Source organism: Amphiprion ocellaris, chromosome 14, assembly GCF_022539595.1.
Source record: "Amphiprion ocellaris isolate individual 3 ecotype Okinawa chromosome 14, ASM2253959v1, whole genome shotgun sequence".
Taxonomy (NCBI): Eukaryota; Metazoa; Chordata; class Actinopteri; family Pomacentridae; genus Amphiprion; species Amphiprion ocellaris.
In genome coordinates, this window is record NC_072779.1 from 11,595,091 (window position 1) to 11,613,299 (window position 18,209).

General features: G+C 38.7%; 1 protein-coding gene across 1 annotated transcript in view; it reads left to right on the plus strand.

Moving 5' to 3' along the window:
• Positions 1 to 10,126, plus strand: part of mtnr1bb (melatonin receptor 1Bb) — a 42,380-nt gene extending 32,254 nt beyond the window's left edge. The window contains exons 2-4 of the mRNA XM_023266364.3: positions 2,896 to 3,014; positions 3,110 to 3,454; positions 4,073 to 10,126. Coding sequence (XP_023122132.1) covers positions 2,896 to 3,014; positions 3,110 to 3,454; positions 4,073 to 4,495 — 887 coding nt within the window. The 3' untranslated portion in view covers positions 4,496 to 10,126. The remainder of the gene's footprint in view (positions 1 to 2,895; positions 3,015 to 3,109; positions 3,455 to 4,072) is intronic.
• The last annotated feature ends 8,083 nt before the right edge of the window (positions 10,127 to 18,209 follow it).

Here is an 18,209-nt window from a genome sequence, read left to right on the forward strand (position 1 = left end):
TTTCCCTGTTAAAAGGGTGTTTTCCTTGCCACTGTCGCCTTTTGGCTTGCTCTGGGGGTCAGGCATATGGGTTCTGTAAAGCGTCTCGAGACAATTTGACTGTAATTGGCGCTATATAAATAAAATTGAATTGAATTGAATTGAATTGAAGATTCAGTAGTTGTTGCACACAAGCATAAATGCACATGCTGAGCAGAAATGCTGCCCTGCAAATGACCTCTGTAGGTGCCTGCAGGTGAAATACAAGGGAACCAAAAATATGAGACCATGGAGGTGGAAGACAATAAGCCTTATCAATGCTTTGCCCTGTTATATCTTGAACCATTGTTACAATAGTCGCGGGTGCTGTTTTTGACAATCAGTTGTGAAATCTGGCAGAATCCTACATATCCAAGTACAGCATTTGCTGGTATAGTTGGGCAATGTTTCTTTAGCACCTGAAGATAAACCCGAGATTAATTCAGTCAGGGACATGTGCATCAAATGATAATTTATCTCAAATGATTATATAGTTACATTTGGCAGACGTGGCTCTTCTGTTTAAGGGAGCTCTCAAAAGAATTAAGCAACAAGATTCTGGTGGGAGAACTAATCCCCAATTAAGAGCCATACATGAAAATCAGATCTTAGAGTAGTCAACAACAACAAAAGCTTAGCATAAGGTGGAGGTTAGGATGGTGAAATGAGCTGCAACATAAAAGAAGAAGAGATATAAAAACCAAAAAAAGAAAAGATAGAAAAAACGCTACAATAAAAGATAGTCAAACTTTATAAAAAAAACAGTTTGACATTGCTAGACAAAAACACAAGGCAAGCACCTTAAAGTGCTAAGATAGAGCAATAAAGTAGATGTAAAAGCCAGTAATAAAAAAAATAATCATAGGGGTTTCTTAATACCACAGCATGTCATTAAAAACCTAACTACAGCAGGCACAAAAGACCCTTTTCAATCTGTCTACTGAGTATTGAAGCATAAGCAGCTGTGCACTAAAAGATCTGTTCAATCCATTAAAGAAACTGGAGGGGGTGTTCTTCATATTTTAGAATGGTTCTCAATTGTATTCTTGTTCTTTTCTCCAACATAATCTCCAAGAAATCTGGAGGAGAGCCAATAACAGAACCTGCTGTTTTTGATCGGGTTGTTTGTCTTCTCCCTGGTCTTTCACTGTAATATTCTCCGACACCCCCAACAAACAACAGCAAGAGCAAGAAGTGACTTACTAAAAGGGATGCAGTGAGTGTAGCAGCAGAGTGAGAAGTGTCAGGTGGTAACTGGTATTGTGTACACCTGTATGAGGATGACTTAATGTTCCCAGTCAGTTGGCAGAGCTGATAAATAAGCAACTTAGGGTGATGGAAAGGCGGATTCAAAACTGATATCTAAAAGGGAAAATGATTGGATCATTTTTTATGAACTTCAAGCGATGTATTTCAAAAATTAGTTCACAAATTGTTGTAAAGGTGCCGCTTGACTCCGCACTATTATATACTCTGCTACAAGTGCTGCAGACAGTGCTGAGAGGATTGTAAGAGTGAGAGCTGCGCAAACTATATGATGACACTATTTAGAAATGATCCCAAGCATATTTTTTTTGTATTATGTTGTGTAAAGGAAAGTTTTATTATGAGTGTGTATTGGACAACACTGACGCATAATTATATCAACAAATGTGAGCAAAATGTAGTTTAATTCAACTGCTATATACCGTCACAGCACTTAGTGAGCACATAGTGAGATCAAAACATTACAATATTTGAGGAAGAAAACTGACAATTCCCCTTTAAGAAAGCCAGCAATCTATTTCACAAACTATTTAGCAAATTATCATGAAGACACGGTTTGACTCCGCACCATTATATACTCTGCTACATGTGCTGCAGATAGTAGATGATTATAAGCAATGGAGTCAGGGCTGCTCTGCTAGACAAACTATATGATGACACTATTTTCAAAAACGAATTCAGTTTAATTCAACTTCTATTTATATACACAGCACTTTACATAATGAGATCAAATCCTTACAATATTGTAGGGAGAGAACCGACAATTTCCTTTTAAGAAAGCGCTTGGCAACAGTGGAGAGAAAAAAAAAATCCCTTTTCACAAAAAAACATCAAACCAGATTCAGAGTGGACGTTCATCTGCTTCAACCAGTTGCGGTGAGAGGAGAGCACTTCAAACTAAACAAAGTAATGTGTCATTTTTGTGATGCGCTACCTGGATATTGTGAACAGACCATCCTTTGCAAAAAAAGGACCTGCATGCCCCAAGTGCTGTGTCCACATGCTTGTCCTTCTTCTCTGTCAAAACAGTGGCTCTGCCATTCCTGATAAAACTTTGTCTAGGGTGAGGCAATCGGCTGTGGAGCAGAGGCTAGAAACCTTTTGTAATCTGGACCCTTTTAAGCCAACAATCGCACCAAGCTGGATGTGCTGAGATAGGTTCGTAGCACGCTGGAAATTGTACCCCATGCAAGAGTCTGGTATTTTCTCTACTGGCACAAAGCTCAGGATAAGACAAAGCAATGAGAACTGGTTTCAGCCAGGGTTGAACGTTCTTATCCTTACTGACCAGTGGCAACAATGGAAATAAGTCTGACTTTTATCATTCCCACCCCGACAAAGTCTGATATGTTGCACCATTTTCTATGTATTGAGTGTTGTCAATTAAACTACAGACTGAGTGCATCCAGAAAAAAAAGTGATTGTGCTGAGATGAGAAGATAAGGGGTGAAATCATCACAGTCGCACTCGAGGGTAAATCCTGTGTTAACAGAACTGTATAATTATGGTGTGTTTGGCATAATAAAACATGACTCATCCCACAATCAGAGACAAGTTTCTGTAAATATATTTAAGAGAACTGACACTGTGTTTCTGTGCCTTCCTCTTTAGGTAATGTGTTTGTAGTGAGTCTGGCATTTGCTGACCTTGTGGTAGCCTTCTACCCCTACCCCCTGGTTCTCTACGCTCTCTTCCATGATGGATGGGCGCTGGGAAACACCCAATGCATGGTAAGACCACACTCAGTTTACTGCCACTGTGGCACTAATATCCACACTCCCAACACAGCCTGACACAAACATCCACTCTCTTTCTCTCTGTTCAGGTCAGTGGTTTCCTTATGGGGCTGAGTGTCATTGGTTCCATTTTCAACATCACTGGGATTGCAGTGAACAGATACTGCTATATCTGTCACTCATTCTCTTACAGTCGGCTATACAGCTACCGCAACACTTTACTCTTTGTTGCCTTAATTTGGCTGCTCACAGTAGTGGCCATTGTCCCGAATTTCTTTGTTGGTTCGCTACGATATGACCCGAGGGTCTACTCCTGCACTTTCGCTCAGAATGTCAGCAGTTCCTACACGGTGGCGGTCGTGGTGGTTCACTTCCTGGTTCCCATTGCAGTGGTTACCTTTTGTTATCTACGCATTTGGGTGCTTGTGATTCAGGTAGGTCTCATTCTCTACATGGTTGTTTCTATCTTTACAGGCTCAAAGAAAGTAGTAATAGGAGAGCTTCTGGAACAGCATCTGGACACCAACCAAAAAAACTGTGAAAATACTATCAATTTTAAATAATACAGAGACCTTCTGGGTTTGTAGTAACATAATCCACCACCCTCCAGGGTTCACCCAAATTGGGTTTGTAAAGTAACAAATATGGTCATTTCATGTTTTGAAATTTTGACCTTTAATAATGGACCTGTTACTGGACAAGTGTAATTTTTAAAAGCCAGAACACACCAGTAAAAATACATCATCCTGACAGTGAAATCCTTTATCACATTAAACTTATAACTACTAGTAAACACAGGTTTAAAACAAGCTTTGAAAACTGCAAACATTTGACAAAGTTAGTGTCTGTGATTTCAGCTGAGATATTGTGTTTGACAGGCAGATAGATGGACCAGATCCCTGGAATGGTTGTATGTGTGGATGTCTGTGTGGGTTTCTTGTTGTTGTTGTGTGTCTAAATGAGTGTGAAACAGTGAGGCAGAGAGCGAATGAAGCCTTCCGACATTATTTACAGTCTAAATCCTAACTTGTATATGTGTTCATCATGTCCAGGTGCGGCGTAAAGTGAAGACTGAGGAGAGCCCTCGCCTCAGACCAAGTGACTTGCGAAATTTCATCACCATGTTTGTGGTATTTGTGCTGTTCGCCATCTGCTGGGCCCCACTTAACCTGATTGGCTTGGCGGTGGCAATAGATCCGTCTCGTGTGGCTCCCCGCATCCCAGAGTGGCTTTTTGTGGTCAGCTACTTCATGGCCTACTTCAATAGCTGTCTGAATGCCATCATCTATGGCTTACTCAACAGGAATTTCAGGAATGAGTACAAACGCATTGTCACCTCTGTCTGGGTGACTCGGCTTTTCGTCACAGAGACTTCACGAGCCGCCACAGATGGCAGGAGCATGAGGAGCAAGCAGTCGCCACCTCCGCCGCTCAACAACAACGAGTCAGTCAGAGATCGCACCAACAAAGAATGAAATGGGACCCCTGAGCCTGTTACATGGTAATTCCTGTTTTGATATGTGATATCCAGGCAGATGTGCAGCTAAAGAGTAATAAGAAACACATGAAACTGAAAGACATGGCTTCATTTTCTAGTACTCTGCAGCAGAGATGTGAAGAATTCTAATTATCATGCTGAGTTTATGAAAGTTTGGTGTTTTGAAGATTATTTCAAAAACTTTTGAAGTGATAGATAAGGATGGTCTGGAGGGGAGAACTGAGCCATGCATTGCAGTTTCATGTTGTTATTACTCTAACAATCTGAATGGTACATAAATATTACATTAAAAATGTGATATCCTTTAATGTCTGCTGCTGTAGACTCTTACAAATATTTCACAAAACCGAGTAACCACTGGTAAACGTACACCTCTCTTTAGTAACTTCAAAAGCCTCAAATAGTACAAATCGCCTCAGCTGAATGCTACATTAGTAGAAGAGGAGATAATGTCTGTATGTTAATAATATTATATCAGTCTGAAGGAGTTTTACATGGTGAAAGCGGTCAGACTTACACACTAAGCCTAAATGCTGCAGTGGCATCTACTTAATACTGCCTGCTCTGACCCTCTTGCACTGCAAAGAACGAAACACAAAAACTTAGTAATAAACATTGTAAATTCAGGATGTTAATTCACTGACGGATGGCACAAATCGAGTCATGAGCAAAACTAGCACCAAAACCATGTGATGTGTGCTAATGAACATGTCTGTTTTTGTTTTTGAAAGTCCCAGAAGAAACATGCATGTGTTGTAGCAGGTGGAGGATGCCTACATGTCTACTATTGCTGCTGCTGCAACCATCAGTCTACATATCACCTGCACTTCAAACGCTGCTGCCATTTGGCCATTATGAAACTTTCTTGCAATACCAGTGCATAGGATAAGGCGCTACTTTGTGAGCCGAGACTTTGATTTAGAGAACATCAGAAGAACATTTACTCACTTACAATATTTAGGTAAAATTTTGCACTTCAATATTTCAGCTTTATGCAACTGATTCACAAGCAGTCTATTCAAGTGATAGATTTTCATGCATCAATAGTTAGAATCCAATAATATTATATACAGCATTTTGTTTGTTCTCCATAATAAGTACTTTTGATACTTGAGGTATATTATGCATGATGCTGGTCCTTTTGTACTTTTGCTTTGGTAGAAGATCTTAGTACTTTTTCCACCACAGCAGAAAGAACACAGAGCAGGACAGCTTGACAGAAAGACTTCACAGAGGGACAACACAAGTCAATACACGAATATCAGCATATTAGCAAAGCAAAAAAAAAGTTCAGTCCCAACAAAATAGCCAAATGCAGCAGTACGGATGATTCTTTTTGCACTCTAATGCTTTGCTTTGCAATTCAAAACACAGTAGGTGTCAAAATCCACAATATCCAACATCAGCTGCATCTGAAAACGATATAGAGTCGAGTGAGCAAGTTCCTCACCTTAGCACATTCATATTTAAAGAAGTTGTCACACTGTATTACTGATTTACTGTAAACGATGCTGCTCTACAGTACACATAATAAAAGGCCTAAGCTACGCAACAAGTTCAAGATGTTCTCCTGCCTTTTACATTAAAAAACCTCCAGCCCCTAGAAAAAGGAAAGTGGATAAACACATTTACTGAACAAGCAGCAAGCAATACAGACTGTGCACAGGTTCCTCCACCTCCTATACAATATGCTGAGTATGGTTTTGTGGTTTTATGCAGTGGTGATTCTTATTCTTCATTCTGAAATACTTATGCAAAACTTTTGCTTTTCATTTCACATGTATTTTATCCTTGTTATTCAATGTAGTTCATTTATTTTCTAATTTGAAAAAAAAAAACTAATTCACCAGGGACACATTTCGATGCTTTCACTGTGGAAATATAACAAAGAGTACATTATAGGAAGTGTTGTCAGGAATTTGACTGAAGAGTGTCATTTATTGCCTCTTAACTGAACAGCATTTGAAACAATGTCAGTTGTTGAGAAGGTAAAGCTCATATCTGTATTCCCATCTCAGGGTGCCTACCGAACATTTTGTTGTGATCTACAGTTGTCTGAAACATTTGCAGTTTATCAGCTGCCATATGAGGAAGGCTGAAGACATTTCAGTGGATTTTGTAAATTAGTGTCAGTGTGGTTTTTAACTGTGATATATTGTTATTGGAGGTGTATTCAAAATGTGTTTTTTTAAATATATATATATATATATATATATTTGAAGCTCAATAATACCATGCGATTAACAGTTTATCATCAGATAATATTTAGCCTCTCTTCCCATTAACTCTACTACAGTTGCAAAGTGCATCTAAAACAACCTCTTGCGTAATTGGCACATATATTGCATCACTACAAATGCATTTGGTTGTCAGTGTATAGTGATGGACGCAACTTTAAATTGCACAAATAAAATATCCAGGAAGGCGCAATAAGCTGCGCATTAAAAATGTAATGGTTTTCGTTTTCTTTTTGTCTTTAAAATTTCTATTTTATTTTGCAGCACATTTGTGTGTTCTTATACAGGGTATAATGTGCAAAGCCATAGATCAGGAATGGTTCTGTAAGAGATGCAAAGCTCAAAGTCAGATTATAAATATTCATGGATAGGACAGATGTGAGAGCATTGCAAACAGAGGAGGAATGTTTGGAAGCAAACAATGACATTTGTGGTGCAGAGAAAACAGGGGTATAATAAGTTTTTGTTGAATTTAAATAAACATCGGGAGTGACTATGCTCTCCTGACAGCAGAGGTTTCAGGAAGGTCATTTTACCATTAGGGAGGCAGAAGTGGTGTCCGGGTCGCTCGAGGGAAGAGAGAGCTGCACAACAACAAAACCTAAAAAAAGAAAAGAAAAAAAGCTACAGGGAAAACTAACGTTGAAACATCTGGAGAGTGTTTTAGATGCACTTGGAGGGGAGCAAAGACTTCAATATAAACCAAAGAAAGGGGTATAGGGGGGTGAGGTGTAAATACACTTTGTCATGATGTTCCTGGGGGGAAATCTTTAAAACACCTTGGGTCCCTTAAAGTCTTTTTTTCCATTCAAACTACTGCCTTACAGTTATTACAACAGTGTCAAACTTTAAAATATTACGGCAAGTGCCATACTTTCTATTAATAATGAACCCATTCAGCAAACCTGGTTTGCCTCCATACTGCTTCTTTTTATGTATTCAGGACAGTTGTCTATAGAAAGTTTTCTCTACAGCGTTGCGCTTAAGTTCAAATGCAGACCTCAGGCAGGAAACTCAATTGCTGAAACAGAAGAACAAATATTATCTTTTGCTCCTTTGTGTTTTCTTTCTATATACCCTATGGCAAAATTACGTAACTGTGTAATTAAAATGCTGTTTCCCATCACATAAGGCACAGCCTCACAGCTTTAGTTTTAAAACCAACCACTCGACTGCAATTTCTTATTGGACTTCACCGCATTCCAATAAGGTAACTGTTCAGTTCTCGAAATCATACAACAAATCTTGTTTTAGTTGTTAAATTGGAAAGCTGTCAGTATTAAAACGGTCATAAATCATGATCTTTAGTGCCTGGCTATTCTGTGAGCTCCCTGTTTTAATAAAGAAAATGTACGCTGATGTTTGATTGCCATGCTGGACTATGTTCAGAGTTGCTGCAGCAAAGTGTTGTTAGTGTGTCACAACTGAAGCTAATGCTGTACTCGTGCTATGTAGGACTGTAAATGAATCAGAACATCATTTTATTTCTGAATCCAGAAAAAAAAAACTATGTGTACCTATGTTTATTTTTATCATTAAGAGTAAATTTTAAAAGGAACTTTGAATTTACTTATTAATGATGTAAATACGATTCTGCCTCAAAAAAAAATAAACAAACACAAGGAAGTACGCAGTGAAGGTTTTCACTCTGTTTTTCACTGGAAGATGAAAGCGGAGGTTTCTGTGTGTTACTAATCCTTTCCGGTGCTGCATTCACTGAGGTGACACACTCTCTGTCTGCCTATCAGATTTCTGCATTATGTTGTTGACGTCCCTCTCACACCCTCCCCAAACGCCGCAAGCAATATTCATGCATGGCTGACATCCTGCTAAAAGAAGAATTCCCTGATAATTTTGACTTTTTATTTCCGCCATGTGATCAGTGGAGAAAAAAGGAGCATAAGAGCAGCTGCCGCTTTGCATTTCAAAAGGCATATACTCTATCGCCACTTTAAACATGGTCGCTTCACACGCCAGAGATGACGAGGTATCCTAAAATCATAGAACCTGGTGAAGTCCGAATCTAAGAAAACTTGGTGAATTAACACACAAGGATGAGGCAAGTTTATATACAGTTGCTCATCATAGTGTGGAATACTCCATAGCTTTTATATCAGTGTTACTGTGCGCTTTACAAAAACTTATAGGCAGGAATAGAGAAGAATAATTTAGACACTCTGATTCTGAGCTACATGGCTTGACACAGATGAGCGAAATATATACTAAGATAGTTTTTATAGGCTGAAGGATGCAGGCACAGGATTAACCTTTAATTTGATCTGGAAAACCTCTCTACAGAATGCAGCTTTTTTTTATGTGCGTGTGTGTGTGTGTGTGTGTGTGTGTGTGTGTGTGTGTGATTAATGAATTATGTCATAGCATAGCGACAACAGCTGACAGCTAAAGACAGAAAAGGATGCAACACTGATCAAATTATGCACAAGGTACCTTCACAAAGATGAAAATAAAATGATAAGCCTTGAGAACATAATTGAATGCACTCACGGCTTACTGTTGGAAAATCCAACTACAGAAAAAGGGGGGAGACGTCGTTGCATATGCACCTCCCGTCGAGTTTGCAAACAAGAAATAAATCTAGCCTATTTAAAAGAGTGACTGTGAAAACATTAATTAGAAGAAAGGCCATTAGACATTTGTAAGCACAAGTGCTTTTTCACGTGATTAATATTTACACTCAGCGGCCACTTAATTGTCTGCAGCTCATTAGACGCAGGTAGCCTTTCTGTTTGCCTGCCGCCTGTAACCTTTGAGGCATGAATTAAACCATATCTTTGTAATGTTACACACGTCCTGTTCATGATGACCTAATGCTGTTACAGAACATCCATTTGAAAGATCTGGGATTCATAACAGAAACTGAGTGTGTATCTTTATGTCATAAACTGCTATTGTGAAAAAGAAAAAAAATATATTTGTAATGCTTTATTACTTTCTGGCGTAAAGAGGCACCAGATTAAACAAGACAATTAAAATGTTGAAAATTGTTGACTGAACTTGCGTTTCAGGCGTTTAGCCACTTGACTACTTGTGTCATGATAAATGTCTTCTGTTCCAGAGGCCGTGTGAATGTGCATGCTTGTCTGATCCTATTTATGAGTGATGCTCATTGACAAGATTTCACTAACAGGGGCAGGCTGGGACACCAAGAGGATGGTCTGAGTAACCAAAGGGAAATCTGTGGAATGTAATGGAATTTAAAATTTCAACACTCAGAAGACTTGGTTTGTGACAAGGAGTCTCATCAAAATGAACTGTGTCAAAAAAAAAGAAAAAAAAGAAGATATGCATTATGTGTACAGTTCTCCTGAAACACAATGTTATGGAAAATAAAATGGACATGTCATACTTTGTCAGATTTGGTCATTCATGCGTTTTGTGAAATCAGCACGCTCAGAAAAGATTGCCATTTCCAACATTGTGTTCCATATTTCATACCTTAGAGTGGAGTTTAAAGATCTCTTAAAAGCCTGAACTCACTAAAACCAACACATCTTTCTGTGCCGACCAGAATGCCAGACTTTTTAAGTGTAATTTCCTTTTGATGAGGGACCCTCTTAAGGCTTAGAATTGAGCTGAATTTGAGTTAGAGAGCTTTTGCCAGCAAGTGGTGCATACTTTGAACTCCCTGATGCCACCAGGCTCTGCTGTATTGCCCTTACGGTGTATGTGAATCTTTTTTTTTTTTTTTTTTTGAATATGGAGGATAAATAGTTTGATCGGAGAAGCACATCGCTGCCCTTAGTTATGGAAAAGGTGAGGATTTAAATTGGGGTAAGCAGCTTGTGGAATTAAAGAGCATCTAAAGTTGGGTAACATTAGGCATGCTTGCTGAACTTGCGGAGAGACAAATCTTAACTTTTGGATTTTTTACTATTGTTTATTCGTAAAGCTTCAGATTGAAACTCTTCCCTTCTGAGAAAAAAAAAAGATATTTCATTGATTTTATGGCTTCATTTGACAGTTACAGTGGAGAGAAGCAGGAAATATGGGAAAAGAGAGTAGCGGGTGATATGCAGCAGTGGTCCAATTAGTTGGGAATTGAACCAGCGACTCTGCTAAGGGTATTCACACCCATGTGCACCTTAACCAGTCAGCTATCAGGTCGCCCCGAATTTAAATTCTTCTTAAAATTCAGAATGCTTTAAATTAATTTACAGTCATCCAATGAGTGTGTCTGTGTGAGAGGAAGGAAGTGCCAGGCAGAACAACTTGGAAAATGAATGCAGATTAGATTTTAGCAAAGGGCGGGACACAGACAAGTGGCTGGAGGTGATCCAGCACCGGAGGCAAAGACTATGATTAAGAAAAGAGGGTGTGGTTAAGAGAAACTGCGGCTTACTCATGATGAATAATTGCAGGGGATGATATCCAGATGGTGGTCTTGACTCATCCTCATTATCAGACTCAATGGACACATCACCACTATAATTGGATATTACAGGGAAAAGGGAACAACAAGCCACACAACACATAATATTTTCTCAGATAGAGAATTAAGCGTGTTAAAAGTATAATGAGATACTTTTTGGGAATATTGTGTCATAACAAATTAAAAACCTTAAGTAAGGGTTTCCCATTCTAACCCGCATGGCTCCATACATCAAAAGTGTGCCCTTTTCATTAGAAGACAGCCTTTCAAATCGCAGTGCAATATGTTATCACAGATTAGGAGGTCAGCTGATACCACAGTGATTAACAGGGCAGGTACAATAATTTTGCTCCACCATTCATCACTGCCATAGTCTACACTCTCCACCTATAAAAAGATGTCCTCTCTACCTGCAGTATCTGTTGGCAAGTGGCCACACTGAATATCACAAGTTCAATAGCTCAGCAAAGAGTTTACACTCGCGGATGTCTCTGCCTCCCAGTCGCCGGGCAATTTTCATACCAGGGCTTAGCGGACTGGTTGTTTTTGCATTTAATAATTCTGATTAACATTTAACGTGTAAAGGGAGACTCTAATTGCACCTAATGCATGGATTAACAAAGATAATCCATGCATTAGATTAACTTTGGTAATCCATGTATTAATTTCAACCAGAAACAACATCATGCAATTTCATTTAATTTAAGGCAGATTAGAGGACACTATTTTAGGAAATTACAACTATTTTTCTAAAATTTATGATGCCACATGGCATAGTGTCTCATCATCATGAGACACTATGAGGTAAATATTGTACGGTTGGATCTTTATGTAAAAAGTTTTGTTTTCTCTTACTTGAAGAAGCTTTCTTAGGAGTACATTTGTGCCAGGGACACTGGTTGTACGTACAGTAAGATGGTACAAAATGCCTTAATTCTTTGATTTAGAAAACATGTGCTCTAAAGCCATGTGCCCTTTTGACACATGGACCCCTTCACATTTAAGACAGAAATAGCATGCCAAATACTTTCCTGTTGAGCAGGACTCAGCAGGCTTTTAGAACAGAAAAGGATTAAAAGACTCCTGTTTTTTATGTTCTGTTATAATACATTTATGTGTAAACTGTCAATATATGTCCTTAATACAGTGTTCTGCCATGATTTAGTATTTTGGTTGGGATTATTCCTATTACTTTTATGGCACTTAAAGTCCTGCAGCTCAATAGAAACTGCACAACCGTGACTAGAAAGAAAGACAACCTAAAAATGTTTTCTGTGTAGCATGACACGGCTGTAATGCCATAAATCATCAAGAAATCATTTACAACATATCTTTAAGTGCCTACAAATGTTACCAGAACTGAAAAAACCCTCCGTGCTGTAGATATTTACATTTTTACAACCTCTACAAACTAGGCGTTTTTCACACTGTTCTGCACATCAAGTCTACAAAGATATTTCATTGCCCCGAATGTGGCTTCTGACAGCTTGTCCGTCTTCACACCATTTTTGAGCCATGTGGCATTTATTTTATTGATCTAGCAGGTTTTATTTTCCTCTCAGTCTCTCTTGTCATCCCCTTTCCACTCTGTGTAAACACAGCCTGCCGTTCACCTCAAAAGTCTCAGATTTTTTTGTCACATGACTGCTGGTCACAGCTGAGACATCCGTGGCCTTTCATTACAGCTGAGGAGTGTGAAGTTTTTTGTTTTTCTTATCCAGAATCTAGCACAAAGACCATTTTTCAATGAACAACATCACACATCTTAACTTGAAGTTGCTTAATTTTCCCACCATATCTGCACATCACACATGGTAGTTTCAAGGATCATCTAAAAGTTGGAAATCTGACGATTTTGTCTGTTTTTGCAGTTTCTGGGTGTGACTAATGGTGTCATTTTGGAGAATTTTCTTTAAAAAAATAGCATGTCCTTCAAACATAACAACAACAGGACGTTCATTATCTAGCAATATCCCATTTTGCCCCTTAATTTCATTGAGGTATCTCACAGTGTCAGATGTATGCTCTATGAGATGTTCTTCAGCTCTTCATTAAAGATAAATGACGTCTTCAGTGTCTAAATTAAATATTCAAAACCAAGATCTCAAGTCTCATATGGCGTCACCATTTCAATGAATGCAAATGCAAATGGATCAACATAAATTTCAGCCTGGCATAAGTGATATCTTTGGAAACCTTGCGACCGCTACTGGACATTTTGCCAGTAGCAATAATGTGTAGCTGTACAGCGTGAGTTTGGAGAGACTGACCCACCAATGAGCCACAGATTGTTAAGGGATAAATAAGTCTGAGCAGTGAAAAGACATATGATTGTTTATTTACAACAGCAATATTGAATCTAATTCTAACGGCAGAAATGTCTTTTTTACTCTTTCCAATTATCCTTGCCTGTTGACTTTGTAAGTCCTAACTGCCACAGTGAAAATACTCTCTAACAGCCCGACTTGGCTCACACGCACGGCCAACAGAAAACCACATCCAAAACAATTGACTCTAAACTGCCTTATCCAGATTATAGCTTGGGTCCCGCTGCCAACAAGCTCCTCTTCAGCTGCTGAAGAACAACAATCATGATCGCATCATTGCTCCACTTCAAACACTTTCAATTACTGTACTTTGCATCTGCCAGAACTACACTGACTAGCTGCAGCGGGAGTCAACTGTCTGCTCTTTCGCTGAAGACCACGGGAGCCTGAAGACAGTTGATAGCTGCTGAGACCTCCAGTATTGCCCTATGGTTGTCATGGCAACAGACACTGCAGACACCAGCCCTCCTCTGTTGCAAAATCAACAGTCCTAAACAAACCGAAACTGTGACGCAGCCAACCTCGCATGCTCTTTTGAGCGAGTGTTCAGCAGTGGCGATTAGCTACTTCCATTTTTTTTTATTCTTTCCTGTCTGTTTTTATCAAAGAATAAAGTCAGTGGTCTGAGCTGCCATCCAGTACCCTCAATGTTACTCCTGAACATACTCAAGGTCTTTGTCGCCGTCTCTCTGAGCTGAGCTGAAATCTAGGTTGGATTTTCTGCTCTTTGCCTTGTGAGCCACAGTAATAGAATTTTCCATTTCATGCACTCTCACATTCTCAGTCACACATTCAGTAGTTTCAGATTTAACTGGTTTTACTAGTACTAGCTTGTTTGTATGCACCTCGTTCATAAAGCACTCATGCCTATATCAGGCTAAAAATACAAGGATCCATTCACAGAGAAGGGAGCACAACTCTCAGCTGTTGAGACTGCTCTTTTTATTACTGCTCTCTTATTAATACCAGCTTTCAAAGACAAATAAACACTGTCAAACGCTCTCGCTCGTCTCTCATCCTTATGTTAAAGTATGTATGGTGGCAGAGTGGCTTGCGCTGTTGCTGTTTGTATGTTTCTACTGTGGTGTGTGGGTTGTCTGTGTGGGTTTCCAGCAGGTGCACCATTTCAATCCCACAGTCCAGTGACATGCAGGTCAGGTAAAACGAGAGCTCTAAATTGTAGACGTAATTCTGAGCGTTAATACGTTTGTTTGTGATAGAGTGAAAGCCATAACGGTTGAGAGATGGCGTACACTCCTACCCAATCAGAACAGGAAAAGGTCAAGTTGTTTAGACAATGGATGAATTGATGTTCATCCTTTTTTTTTTTTTTTTTTTTTTTAATTTTGGGCCAAATCACAGCCATAAATGTGTTGTTGTGCCTCTCACACAATATAGACAGTTTAAATGTTAACAACAATTGCAATCAGCATCGAGTCAAAAGAAATATAAATTCAACTAAGTGACTCACTCCACCCAATTTTGTTCTCAAAAATTCATTTCTTCTCTGCCCACATGCAGCTTTGCCTCTTCAAGAATCACTTCACACCCTCTCTCCCCTTGAATCACCTCTTCCACACCTCTCCACCCCAACATTCTCCTCTCCCACTTCCAACATGCATTCTTCCTAAAGAAAGTGTCTAATTTCCATATTTTACCATTTCTGGACTGCGCATAATTCTTCTAAGGTCATGGGAGTGTTTTACTACACTGAGTGTCATCTGTGGCTGTGATGTGAGCGCATTTTATTGTTGTTTTTGGGTGTGATTTATTTTAATGGATAAAAAGCCAAGACTGACTTGTTGTCTGGCTGAAAACATGCAGATTTGAGGGCTGCTGGAATGAAATGTGCATGAACACAAACAAACTATGTTTTGACATTTGGACTGTAGACTCTTACTCAATTATTCATTCTTGCTTAGATTTTAGACTCCTACTTGCACCGACTACAGTATGTCATATGAGTTATTATGCATTTGCCAATATGTGAAATGCATACTAATGTATCTTTCCAAAAAGTCATTAAAATAAAGCACGGATAAGTGTTTTTCTTTATCAGGAACCTTAATAAGAAGAGTCTCTGGATTTTTAGCCCAGATGATCAACTTTATCTCAAATAGAACTAGACAGCGAGCACATAATTGGTTGAGCTGGCTTTAATTTGGACCCTGCCATTTTACCCTCTTCCCTTTTCACACTGAACTCTAAGATGAAGTTTTTTAAAGCAGCATGTGTGAAGGGCATTCAGTACTTCCACGTGGCTCTTTAGACCTGACGCACATGACTTAGCTCTTCTGGTCACAGTGAAGTACATATTTTTTATGAGGACTTTTAAAATTCATCATCAGGTGGAAATTTCAATCATATGCATACTTCCTTTTAATAGTCTTTTGTTTGTGGGATGACTCTGAAAATGCTTTTACCGAGGATGAAAAAGTGGTTCTGATTTATTTTTCTATCTTTTTTGTTCTCATCCTTTTTTCCCCTTTTCTCTCTTTTACTTCTGTAACAGTATATTCCTAAAACGAGGGAACTTAAGTGGAATTTATGTGTGAGTTTTGGACCAGAAGCCTGTTGTAATTCATTTGAAAAGGGATAACATTACTGATGCAGTGGTGGCCAGTTTAACGGTCAATAAATTAACTAACTGCAGTGTACCCACAGTGTGCAGCACAGAGGATGTCAAAACTACTGGATTTAAAGAGTAATGCAAATGTAAAGGACAAGAGATGACTATTAAATTAAAAGTACAACATTAATAATATGAAAATACAGTGTTTTCTTTAAATTTCCCAATTTATGTTATGATCTGCTATTTAAAATAACCTAAAACTGATGCAGGACTGCATTAAACACATGCATGTATTATCATATTTGATTATGAGGAGTTGGAGGACCAGTGTGTTGGATTTAGTGGCATCTAATGGAGACCAACTACCTCAATCCTCCGTTTCCAAGTGTGTGGGAGAAGCTTCAGTGGCTGGACATCAGTACAACAACGTGAAATGCTCTCTCCGTGGCCAGTGTTTGGTTTGTCCATTGAGGGCTACTGCTGAAACACTGGAGGCTCTGTAAAAGAGGACTCACTCCCCATGTAGATATGAAGGGCTCATTCACTTGTGGATGTTTCATATTACAATATTTGTGTTACTTCAGCAATGAGAAAGCGATGTCCACTTCCATATGTCGCTGATTCCGTCTTTGAATTAAAATTTCTGATATTTTTCTGGGGTTTTTCCATTCAGTCTCCTATGTAACATTAATTATTAATGTATACTGGTTAGCACATACCATAAAATGAATGTAATTAACATTATGCTTTGTAAATTCTGCTCAACCTTTTAATTAATTCATGCAGATTCTTCCAGTGGGTAACATATTTCATTCAGCAATGTAACTGCTTTCGTCTAACGTTGCTTATATGACACGTATTTTGAAATAACCAGTCATTTTACATTTAACAAAACCTTTCTAGTTGTGTGTTTACCTTTTCGAAGGGATGTTTTCACATCATGATTACATTCACTAAAGGGCTGCAGATGTTTCCGTTTTCCATTTATTTATGCCAATTATTCAGTAAGCATTGAACAAAATCGATAGCAATTACGCCGTCGTCATTTTGTTATTTGCTTGCATGCCAAGTGCCTAAGTGCCATTGCTAATGCAACGTATGTAGATCTATGGGACACGCTCGACATCTGCAAAACCAGCGATGAAAACGCCTGCGAGATGAATAATGGATTAGCCTCGCTTCCGTTTGTATCACAGATAAATTGTGAGAATCTTTCACACGTTTTAATTTTCAATCATGACTAAAGTTCTCACAGTGCTCACATTTTATAAAACTGTTTCCCAATGGCATGCAGTGTCAAGAGTGAGAAACCTGCATTTCATGGTTAACTTTACAGATAAATGCAGTTTGGTTAATGGGCTATTTCCTGAATACATTTGAGTCAGTGTTCACATGCTGAACATTCACTGTGCTGATTGGCAGGCAGTCCCAGCTCTGCTGATCCAAATCTGCTCAGCAGAGGCAGTCCAGAAGGTGTCTCAGTTGCCTGACTGGAAGGATTAAAGACGACATCAAACAGTAATCTGAGATCTGTTCATTACAGCTCCTCTGATAAAATGGAAATATGGATGTGAGTTATGAAAGTTGAGCAGAGGGAGAGAGTCTCTGAAAACTGTAGAGGTAGTTAAATGGTTCAGGGACAATGAGAATCATGGAGTTGTCTTAAATCACCCGAATCATAACCTTTCCATACCATCACATCAATACACAACTTTTGCAAACAATCATATTTCTTCACACGATGTAATTAAATTCGGATTACATGACAGCCTGGCCAGTTTATCACAGTATGAAAACAATCTAATTCTAGGTTATATAGCCAGCTCAGTGTAGTGAAATCCATTCTGGCAGTGGTAGAGGCTATGAACTGCTCATTGCTCATTACACTCTTTTCAGTACTTTCCACAAAACGTAAACTTAATAACCTGCATACGAAATATAATTCAGGTTGCATTACTTCACCTCCACTAGTGCATCACATCATAAATGTTTAAGTGCTAATCAAACGGTTAGGCCTCATGCATTTTTAACAACACCTGTCTAACCTCATATAACATATTGCCTGCTTTTGAATTAAAATTTCAATCATCCAAATAATTTGGTCAGTCTAGCACTTGTGATACTAAAATTATTTTAAGTTATACTGGTCATCTACCTTTTTTTGT